Genomic DNA, 12,025 nt, shown 5'->3' on the forward strand with positions numbered 1-12,025 from the left:
TAAGGTTAGATTTAAAAGTGTACCACTGATTTGTGCCTTGACTTTTTACCTCTGATTTTCAAACAAAAGCTTTTTTAACCAAGAGCCAATGTGTCTGGAATGGCTGTTTTCCATTTCTTTGGAGAGTCAAGAATGTTATTTCCTTTGCAGTTGAAAAACACATTACATCATCGCAGATTGTCTGCAGTCATATCTGTGGCTTACTTATCTCCACGAATATACTTAGGATATTAGGTATTTAATATACTGCATACACACAATTCTTGCTTTCATTAACATCTTTAATGTGTTGTGGACTGAAACTCCAATGGTTAGTTTCTTTCCCAACTCAGATGGCTAACATTAAAGCTAAATCCAAAGTAATGCCTATTTAAAATAGCTTTCAGTTAAACCATCTATGTGAGGTCCTCCAAAACATTCCATTTCCACTATTGAAGAGCTTAAGCTGGGTGATCTGGTTGGCAGATGCTTAGCATTACAGACACCAATTAAAGGTAAATCTAGCCTTTCATCACCAGCAGTAAATCTCAAGGATACAAGAGGTGGTTCTCTTGACATTCATCATCCATATAATTATTTGTCTTTCCATTTATCTCTCCTACTCCACAGCCGCCTGTTACTTCTTTGAGAAAGTGTCAATACAGTACAAGTGTTGATGCTGTATTGTTTAGGAGACATAAGTGTTGCATTAGCGTGACTGTAAAAACTTTGAACAGCTTCCTGAAGAAATCTACTTGCACATTGACACTTTTGCTTAAAATGCTAGCCATGCTCTACACTTAAATGTTTTCTCTATTGTCTTGAATAAAGATGAATCATGTCTTTATGTTACATTAACAACTTCATAGTTTTTTTGTTAATGCTACAATCTGCTATCCATCAAGTCATTTCTTAAATGATTTCTGTTTGTGATTCAACAAATGTCGAGCACAGAGACTTATCTCATGAAAAGCAAATCATTAAGTCATCATAATTCTGTAATACAAACACTACTATCCTTTGAATGTCATCGTTCTTTTTAAAAGAGAGCAGTGAGGATTGAGTTAAAGTTGGGGTACCTGTGTTTTTGGTGCTTGTTTCAGGAGCAAACAGTTTAACTGTGACCTTAGGTAGCATCCACTGCATCCAAAGGCTGACTTTACCGCTGGTACCACCAATGCTGCTCGTTTTCTGCTCCAGCGTTATGGTGTCGGCAAACTGATTGTCATCTCCTGCAGGAACTGAGTCACCCTGTAAACCACACAGAATCCTTACAATCAAGGGTGTGAAGATAAAAGGCCTAATTTGAGGCAAAACAGGACTCTCCCACCATAGCTTTAAACTTAGAAATTAAAAAAAAAAGAAAAAAATATTTGTATTGTTAAGCTGGAACTGCAAGGGATTTTTTAGTTTGAGCCAATTTTAAGAAGCCATTAGCACCAAACATTTGACTTAGTAAGATTAGATCGCAAGCAAATGTACTATACCATATCAAAACAAAACAAGAAATTACATTTTATTGAAAAATATCAGATAATAATAAACCAATATAAATAAAAACGTGACGCTGTATTTGTTGTTACATTTTTAGCATATCTGCACTGTTGTTCTTTTACTGCTCTGTGTGCCCTTGAATTGCCCCCCCAGTGGACAAATAAAGTTTTTTGAATTTGAATGTTTGTGTTGTAACTGTTGTTCTATTCAACCATATGTTTTTAGGACAAGATTACGTTTGAAAGTGTTGTTGCTGTGCATGTAGCCATAACAAAGCAACCACCAGCAACTTTTGAGCCTTTTAGGTCCTGGATGACATCAGTGTCTGGTGAACAGAACTCTACTTAGATCTGAGCTGATGTAGGGGGAAAGGACCATTGTGCAGAGCTGTCACTGGGGTAAACCCCAAAATAAGCCACCAGCACCCACGTGGCCTGCTTTCCCTGAAGTGTGCCAGGACACACACGTCTTGCAGTCGAGGAGGGAAAGGGAAATGAAGAACACAGTGAGGGGGTGGCGGTGAGGTTGAGAGGAAAGCAGGATGTTCTCTGTGAGCCCTCATCTCATTACTGGGGGTTTGGCAAGTACAGCGGATGACAGTACTAGGGACATTTTTTATTTCTCTCTGACACTTCCTGGTTGAATTTGTTTTCCAAATGTGGATCTTTAGGGCAGACTTGGAAAGTAAAAAAGCTTTCAAACAAACACTTTGGCAGTTTTCAGCACTGGCATTGCAGTTTCACTTTTTTCCACAGCTTCTCCCATCACAGTGCGGTAATGACAGATTGTGTCATGGTTATCAAGCCTGACTGTGGTTGGTAAGGAGGTTATCAACCATCTCAATTAGAAACCCCACAGATGCTGGACTGATTACAGTGTCTTAAAGAGGATCCAGATGAGAGAACTATGTTCCTGGTCCACAGCTGGGTGGAGAGATGAGGGCCCCATGCTAATTAGAAAATTGTATTCAATCCCACAGTTAAGATGACTGATAGAAGAGCTCAATACTGACAGAAGAAAATCATATACATAATCAACAATTTATGCAGATTTAAAAAAATAGATAAATGTTATAGACTATGTGGGTACGAGAAACTTCTTGGAAGCACGTGTTTCATGGGAAGAATAAGTTGTCACTAAAACTAAGACAAGGTGGAGTGAAACATATTAGTTTAGGGTTATCTGTTTAAAATCTGAATCTTAGCTAGGAAAAGGTAAGAAAAGACAGTCCTCCCTTTTTCTCAAATATATACTTTACTATAGTAGTATAATGTAATGTTATAAACACATTCAAATCTTAAGATACACAACTTGATCTTGACTTAATATAGTAAACTAAATCTCTAAGTTCCCTAATATCTGATATCTAGTGAAAAAATCTAACACCTAATGATAGTCATGCAGTGTTACTATGCGTTTGGGACTAAAGTGTGTGTGTGTGTGTGTGTGTGTGTGTGTGTGTGTGTGTGTGTGTGTGTGTGTGTGTGTGTGCGGTGAGGACTGTTTAGTTTGCAGTTATGGCCAGTCAGTAGGATTAGGCTCTGTAATGTCATGAGTGGAAACAGGAGCAAGCCACTGGGGTTGTGGGAAGCTCAAACCACTGTGTACTGTAGCGTGGTTACCGCTGGAGCATCGGACATCCGACTGCTACTACTTCCCAGCCAAAACCGATGCTGTCACTTAGATATTCTCAGTCAATCACAAATTGTTTTCTATAATGGTCAGAACAAACAGGAATTTTTAAAAGCCTGATAACCATGATTTTTTAGAGTCCAATTATTAACAGAAGTTGGAACCTTCCGCTTACAGTACATATCTTGCCAAATGTGATTGGCTTTGGAGGATAAAAATAAATAAAATTGTCCAATTTAACAACTGTATTGTCTTAATCTAAAATTAACACTTAAAGTGCCTAGCTTGAAATTTAGCCAACTAGAAAACCCACATTAAGAAAGAGAGATGTAGAGAGAAGATCTCTATCAATTCAAAATCCTTAAATATCCAACTATTGTCATTGCATTCTGGAGAAAGTATTAGAGAAACACAAAATAAGAGTCAATGACGTATTGTGCACACCCACGCTACATTTTCAAAGAAGAACATAATATTAGCAAAACAAAACAACACCAAAGTTAAAATTACAAATAAATTCCACATATAACCAAAACATCATGTTTCCATCAGTGTAGGACAAATCTACCTCTTCAGTTAATCAAGATAAGCCCTTAAAGAACAGATGTGGTGTTTTGGTTTCGGCCGATCTGCTATCTTCCTGAGCTGCAAGATTCAGGCCCAAATCACACACATCCTAACAGAGAGCTTTTTTCCCACACCACCCCAAGCCAAGTTATAGAGTATACAATTTAATTCCTGGGCCTCTGTGCTATAAACTGGTGGAAGATCCAGGTTTATTTTCTTTGCAGAGTTTGCCTTTGCTCATCAGAGAGACCAAAACATTGGAAGACAACAGCAGGCAGATAGTGTCAAAGAAAAATGGAAGGAATGGAAGACTATAAAAAAGAACAAAAGAAAAGGTCTACAAAAGAAAAGTATGTAGGGTGCAAAGGATAAGTTTGATGATGCAAGAAAGGGTCTGAAAGGAAAACTATAGTAAAGTACCGGTGTACAGACTAAAACTCTAAAAATAGATTAGAAGATTAGAAGTGCTATGGATCACAGAGTAAAGCACTGAGAGGGACAACAAGAATATGGAGAGAAATAATCTGGCAATTTTCCAGTCTTCTGACAACTCCAAGCACCAGTCCATCAGTATTAACTAATCTCATTTATATCTATTTAAATACCCTTAATAGCAGTGGGAGCAATTCAGAGTCACTTCATCACAGATGACAAAGATCTGGGGATTGAAACCTTGACCTTTCAACTGACTCTACCACTGAGCCAAAGACAGCCCAAAAACCAGGGCAAGACCTTTATAAATGGAAGGACCTTATTCCCTCCATAAAGTTCTGAAAAAAGTTCATCTTTTTTATTATAATGTAATAAAACTTTGTATATAAATGCGAGTCATTATTACAGAGGGTTTGTTTTGCTAGTGCTTAAAAATGCTTTAACATTTTGGGAATCTTTTTTGTTTGGATTGCAAATCAGGCTTAATCAAATAAGCACTTTTCAAAATATGGTAATGTTCAAAAGTTGGTGCCATGGCTCAAGCTGGGTGAATAACTGGGGAGGAGCTGTAGGGCAGAGGGGTTAGGGGATATAGTTCAAGGAATAGAAGACTGAGAAGAAGGGTGGGGAGTCGGCTGAATGGATAGAGACTGCTGCCACTACTGCTGAGACTTATCAAAACAGCTCCTACATTCTTGCTCAATCACCACCCTCCCAGAGGACTAAACACTTCTGCCAATGTTTGTACTTAGATAAACAGTGACAAGTGGGCTGTCAGGGGCCTCTGTGGCCTTGTTAAAGACACACTACACCAAAGGGCCTCCACTGCCATACTGAGCTGCTGCCACCTCTGTGGGTCCACAAATGACGCAAGAACACTTGCGTGTTAAACACATGAGAACAAATGCAGACACAAATGCACATGGACATGCTGTACATTTCTTTCATTTTTATGTACTCATTGAAGACAGCTTAATTGACTGTAAGGACAGTATGATGGTAGACTCAGGGGGGTAATATTGATGGAAGGGCCCAAGTGGCCCAAGAACTTTAAATCTTGAGTTTGTTGCCTTTGAAACACTCGGCCACAGTTATTTTTTTATTCATTCTATGTCGCTGCTTAACACAAACAGACCTATCTGCAGAAAGCCCAGGTATCTATAGTGTTAAGGCTATAGGCATGCAGCTATAGTAGTCATTGTTGCTATGCCTATTCTAGAAGGAGAAAACAGCCACAGGAAAAGGATAACCTAGTGGTAAAAAACCCATCCAGTTCAATGGTGCGTTTGCAGCGGTGGCATGTATTGTGTTATTATCTGATTTTAATAAGAGACATGTCCTTCTAAAAAAAATGTTTGAGTAGAAATATGACTTCCATAAAGCCACAGAGCTTCAAAAATAAAAGTCGTAGCTGGTTCAAATCAACAAACCTCAGTGGGGGAGCCAAAGTCTGCAGAGGGGCTGCATGTGCTGGTGTCTGGTATGGCCGTTCCGGCACTGCTGCGCACTGGAGAGGACAAAGCAGCAGTAGCAGGTTCTGGAATGTTGGAGGTCTGACGCAAGATGCCATGCTTCTGGAGACGAGCCCATGTCGAGCTCCAGCTGAGAAGGAGCTCATACAGAAGCTGGACCTGGAGAGTGACAAAAGCAGAGAAGTCACTTTAAGTTGGAGTATTTGGAAGGACTTGTGTAGCTGCCAGTAATATGGTATAAAACACATCAACGTGTCCTCTATTAAGAAATAGCATGAGGCAGGATTTTCATGTCAGTTTATTGTTTTTTAAATGTAACAATGCTTATATGGGATACCATACGATACCTGGAAGGTACAGCTATATGCACAATGAAATGACCATGGCATCAGAGCAGGATAAACTTACAGTTTTCGGACCACTGTGCCAGGAAGTGCCGCAAAAGCAGGTACACGTCACAAGTAGTCTTAAAATTTGGCACAACATTCAAATGTATGTATGCCAAGATCTGACTCAAACAGCTGCGTAGGGGAGTTTTCTTGTAGTTCTGAATTCTCAGGCCATTACTCTGATTTGGCTTGGCAGCTTTGTAGTTACGTGTCACTAAACTTGCTTAAATTGAAAGAGAAGGATAGAGAGAAGAAGGAAATCCTAGCCAGAAATAGAGCACCATCCATTCGCTTTTCTCTTACTCTTCAACTTTAGCATTGATTCAAACATTGTACTAGTCCTTTAGAAGACCTCCTTTAACTAAGTGATGTAATACCTATGTGATCAGTGTCGTTCTTTGAATGGCACAGTGTGCTCATACACGTGCTCCACTGCAAAAATTTGTTATCCATAACAACAAAACTCCCAAAGAAACACCCACGGAGGAAAGTTAAGTTGTGTCATCATATTCCCCAGAAAAACTCACCACAGTTAGGAAAAACTGAAAGCTAAGCGTTGAGTGTTCTCCGCTATTTATCATGTGCTCACATGAAAAGAGGCCTGGCTTTAAACAGCAACAACGCCAAAAACAAGAGCGGAGAACATTTGTGGAAATCAGGGGAATGTGATGTGATGCTTTCAGTTATCAATGCAGTGACTTGATGTTCTGTTGGATAAAGAGAGAGAAAAAGAAATGGAGAAAAGCGACACTTTTATAGAGAAAGCTTGTGTCTGCTTTTCCGTTGCTTTGCTTCTGAGCAATCACTGAAGAGCTCTGCATATAAAGTCCACAGAAATCCTTGAATTCACACACACACACAAAATGTTTCTACTGAAAACACATTTTTACATTCTGTTGGACTCTAACACACTCATGCTCGCCTGTTACCACACATATTACAGGGAGGACTTCCATAAATAAGCATAAATCAAATGAAAGGCAGCACAATACATTACAGCTGGGCTATTTCAAACATGTCCAGGAAGAGCTACTAATGCTGATCCAGAAACTGTCCAGGGAAAGGGCCAACAGCTGTCTGCCATACCCTACCAAAACGCACTGCCAACAGAGGAGATAGGTTAAGAGCACTTTGCAGAGAGTTGTGGACCTGGAAGTCCAACAGCACACCTGCTGCAGATACAGAAGAGGAGACTGAAGAATGTAAGCTGAAACAAATGTTGAAAAAGTAACTAAAAGGCTATGACAAAGAGTTGTTACGTGTTAATCACCCCCCCCCCCCTGCAGCCAATGTTGTCAGGCTGGTCTGCAGATTTCTCACACACATGCACAAACAAAAGACACACAAATATACAAATGCACACTTGCATGATTACATGAACTCAGGATTTCTACTCTTCATGTCATTCAGAAATAGAGGCAGTTATGGGAGTGAGCAAACTATATTGAGGCCTGGTGTCACCTGCAGATCACGAGACTTTGTAAGGCCGCTGCGGCCTGAACATCTTGATGTATACAGTACATCAAGTACAGAGCATGCACATGGTGGGTGTTCATGGGCTTTTATTTGTGAGGAGTTTATAGGAAAAACAAACAGAATTGAAAAATCCTACACTTGTTGTGTGTGTATGTTGCCTGAGAGTGAGCATGTTAATAAATGTGTTTGAGTGTGTAAGTATGAGTGGGTTTGTGTGCATGCATGCGGTCACTAAAATGCTGTTAATTGATATATTTCCAAGATTAAGCAAACTTTAGTGATGGTTGTATGTATTTATATACAGTACAATCATAACATGTCGAGGGTTGGGGGTTTGATCCCCAGCTCTTGCAGTCTTACTGTATGTCAAAATGTCCTTGGGTAAGATACTAAACCCCAAATTGCTCCCAAATTTTTTGACTGACCCAGTTTGATCATTGATTTTTTTAAACACAAATCATGTTTCCATGCGTGAGTAGCAATGACATACTTTACATTTTTTAGATTTCTGAGCTGCAGTTGCTTTTCTAAGTTTGGAAATGTGTATATCTATGAAAAATTTGTATTTTCACTCGAGATGCCAGACAAAGTAAGAGGCTGAATCCTTTTTTAATTTGTGGATTTTATATTCAAATGGTATTTTAACTTAGCTCATCCAACTTCTCCTGTTCTGCACATTAGTCAGTGTTTCTATCTAAATGCAGACTATTCATTGTGCATTAACATCAACCGCTTGACACGCCAACACCAAAAGGATTGATAAAAGGGCAAATAGGGAAAGGAAAACTTTTTATTAGATCTTTGAAATTTAATAAAACTAATCACATTACTGCAATAAGCCATCCAAGCCTCGCTTGACACAGGCACACTAAAGCAGAAAAGACACTTTGATCGATAAACAACAAGCTCTCCTGATCCCTTGTAAAGTTTCACAGCTTTAGGATTAACTGATAATCTTACCCTCATCAATGTCATCATGGCTCATCACTGGGGTCAGAAAGATTTCATAGTGTGACGAATCCAAAGGTTGCCCTAACTTAATGTTTACTGAGAAACTAAATGTAATATAACTTTTTAAATTTGGGAAAAACAAAACATGTAATGGCACAGATAAATGTGATCATAGTGTTCTAACAGTGCATTGAAAAACAACCCAGAGACCTTACCCGGAGAAATGTTCCAATTCCAATCTGTCTGTTTTCATCATGCTCTTACTAAAATATAATCACACAACCCAAAACAATGATGTTGAGTCTTACAATTCCCCTCTTTCCTCCACTTAGAACCTCAGAATGTTTGACCAAAACAAGCAGAGCAACACTCTGTAGTTTACATTTTAATTTCTATGAAAATTATATTAAGTAAGAAGATGAGGCAGTTTGTTTATGGGAGTCAATCTCTATCAGAAAATCATGCAGAGCAAGGACGCTCCTGCCAAGGCTGATGTGGTCATATTTCAGAGAAGTTTACAAGGGGATGATTTGTATAAATATTCATAAAAATCAGATGACTTCTTTATGACATTCAGGACTGTCTCACTAACCTGCGGGTTGGAGCACTTGACGTGGATGGGCTGCAGATCAACATGGAGGCAAACAACAAAGGAGTGTCTTCCTTCGGAACAGCTCTGCAGCTTATGGGATGTGATGGCCAGTGTGGAAGTACAGCCCATAGGTTCCAGCAGGCTTAGGCTTCGCTGCTGTCCCAGCAATGTGTACACACTGAACTGACTCAGGCTAACTGTCCAAGGGAAAGCATCACCTGGTGATGCAAATAGGAAAAGGTAAAGTAAGGTTGCTTAAAAAATCAGCAAGAGGATAAAAAATGCAACACGCAGAGAAAAAGAGGAGCATAAGGGATGAGAAAGAAAGTCGTGTGAAGTTACAACATAGTTGGATCCTCTCTCAAAAATAATATTATACTCAATTAGCAGATTCTAAAACTCTGAGTTTGAAACAAGACAACACAAGGAGAACTTGTTAACTGTAAACCCTGGTAGAACAATCTTAAAAAAAACCTGCTGCTTTTGTTCCCAACTTCTGAAATCAGTATGCCTAATGATGATGTCACTGAAGTGTTGAGAGGAAAAAAAAGAAAAAGGACTATGCCCCCCGCCCCCCTTTCCTTCTCAAGAGAAAACATTGGTTATTCATCTGAGTGCTGCTTAGGTCCCACTCTACCAGGTGTGCACACCACATGTGCAAGAGCTATCTCTCAAAGTCCTCTCCGTACATTTGTTTGTCCTTTGCCATGGTAAATGTGCAGTCGTGGGTCAAAGGTTTACTCAGTGTTGAAACGAGCGTAATGATGAAGAATTTGCCTTATGTAGCCTAATATTATAACAAAAACATTCACTTTAATTATTTCTATAGGACAAATGTTTTGTAATACAAGCTAAGTAGACTTTCCCATCCATTATAAGGCATTGTCTAATACATGTAGAAGGTTCATTGTTTTTAAAATTGTAACTTTTTGATTTCTCAAATAACTTTCAGATAAATACAGTACTTTGACACTGGGGCATATGGCCAATCTAGGATATATATGGATAGCTTATGTGACCTCATCATTTCATCCATTCTAACTGAAGTTTTGATTTCTTTCGGATTTATTCGCAAAAAACCAACCTTCATCCAAGATGGGTTTGGAGACCACAAAGGGAAGCTCTTGCAGGGGTTCCATGTGCTTGTGGCCAGCACTAAGGACAGTGATTTGTGGAAGGCACACTACAAGTGTCCCAGGCATGGAGGCTTGGTTGTGGTACCAGCTACGGACGGTGCCAGGAATGTCACCAGAGATGATGGTGCTTGGGGAGGCCAAGCTGTCATTAGGCAGGAACACACAGCACGACTGAAGCTCCAGCTTGAGAGGGACAAGAAAAAGAAAAATACTTATTTCATTCCATTAACCAATTTCATGTCACTCAACTGTATCTCTGTCCACAAAACTGGCTCGGCCTCAATCAGCCACTTTCTTTCATAATAAAAATCTCTGTTTTAATGGTTAACTTTGACAGAGAGGTTACATTCTTAGTGTTTGAATCTCAATATTTTATATATTTATATATGTATATGTTTATACATATATATGTGTGTGTGTGTGTGTGTGTGTGTGTGTGTGTGTGTGTGTGTGTGTGTGTATATAGTAAATCTGCATTTGATGCACAACAAACACATACATACATACAGTACATACAAGCAAAACACAGTACTTAGACTTGACATTAAAACTTGGACTGCATTCTGCTAGGATCACATACAGATCGATGTTTTGCCTCTGACAACCCTGTATATGGAGGCCATTTCTCTAAACTTTGATGAGAGTTGAGAGGGAGTGCAAGAAAGGCAGAAACTGATCAAAAAAAAGAAGACTTGGATTGAGAGAAAAAGAGTTGAAGAGAAAAATAGAAAGGGACGGATATTGTTTCACAGCCATCTCACGCTGCTTCCTCTTTTGATTACTCTTCAAAGACTAGTTTGAAATCCGAACGCTTCTGCACACTGACACATAAAGCTTTAGCCTTTTTAAGTGCCAACACGCAGGGAGAAAATCCACTGACACTGCCTAGTCTGCTGCAGATTTTAGCAGAGTTAAGCTGTAAAGCAGGCAGACACACGGAAACCCTTGGGTTTGACACTGTGACTTTGGTCTGCACCCTGAGCTCACTGCCTGAGGCTAATGCTCTCCTGCTGGACCTCTTGGTTTAGTTATACGCCATATTTCACATAATAACACCTTACTTCTTCTCCTGCTTGGGTCTTCTATCATCATGAACATTTTTTAAACAACTGTATTAGCTGATATTCAATAAATGGGCCTGTCAGTATGAAGATCATAAGGACATAGCCATGAACATCAATTAATGCATAGTATGGCTTTTGTTATTATAATATAAAAAAAAAACAATGCAAGTCAGTTAACCTGAAAGTTAGCTCAATAATTTATGTCAGCCAAAAAAACATTTTGAAATGTGTCTGATTTTCCATCCATTGGCTATCAACGTGTCAAAAGGTAAGAAAATGATTTCTATTCAATGTCAACTTTAAAAAAAAAAAAAAGTTTCATTCTTAAACATTTGGTTTTCAAAAAGTATCACTTTTGAGCACAGCAAACGGATTTTTTAAATCAATAACAAAAGCTACTTCAGTTACTTGAGCTTCTTTTATAAATTTGAATAGTTGAGGGCGGCTGTGACTCAGCAAGAGTCGGTCTTCTCTTAGCTGTAAAGTCGAGGGTTCGATCTCACATGTCCGATCTGTCCTTGGGAAAGACACTTTACCCCAACATGCTTATGCTACATTGGTGTATGAATGTGTATTTATGGAATTAGTTTATCCTGATGATCACTTTACATGTGCTATACAAGCTTAAGTCTATTTCTCATACATTTCAATTTTGATTCCATTGTTTATATATGTGTTTTTATCACACAAACAATTATAAACTCTAAACTTCACCCGATAATAACTTGAAGGCAGGGTAAGTAATTTCCTCCAGATACACTTTTTAAGTTATTAATTGAAATTGTATTTATGTCCTGAGAGTAATTAAGCTCTTATGTACTCTGAAAAAGAAACTCCACCA

The 12,025-nt window shown here is 38.9% G+C and overlaps 1 protein-coding gene across 5 annotated transcripts in view; it reads right to left on the minus strand.

The window, feature by feature from the left end:
* Positions 1–12,025, minus strand: part of vps13b (vacuolar protein sorting 13 homolog B) — a 265,939-nt gene that overhangs the window by 125,268 nt on the left and 128,646 nt on the right. For all 5 annotated transcript variants that reach the window (XM_079344752.1, XM_079344753.1, XM_079344751.1 and 2 more), the window contains 4 exons: positions 10,069–10,303; positions 8,985–9,202; positions 5,535–5,735; positions 1,059–1,230 (listed from right to left, as the gene is read on the minus strand). In XM_079344752.1, the coding sequence (XP_079200878.1) occupies positions 1,059–1,230; positions 5,535–5,735; positions 8,985–9,202; positions 10,069–10,303 (826 nt within the window). The remainder of the gene's footprint in view (positions 1–1,058; positions 1,231–5,534; positions 5,736–8,984; positions 9,203–10,068; positions 10,304–12,025) is intronic.

This window comes from Symphodus melops (genome assembly GCF_947650265.1).
Source record: "Symphodus melops genome assembly, chromosome: 5".
In the NCBI taxonomy this organism is placed as follows: domain Eukaryota; kingdom Metazoa; phylum Chordata; class Actinopteri; order Labriformes; family Labridae; genus Symphodus; species Symphodus melops.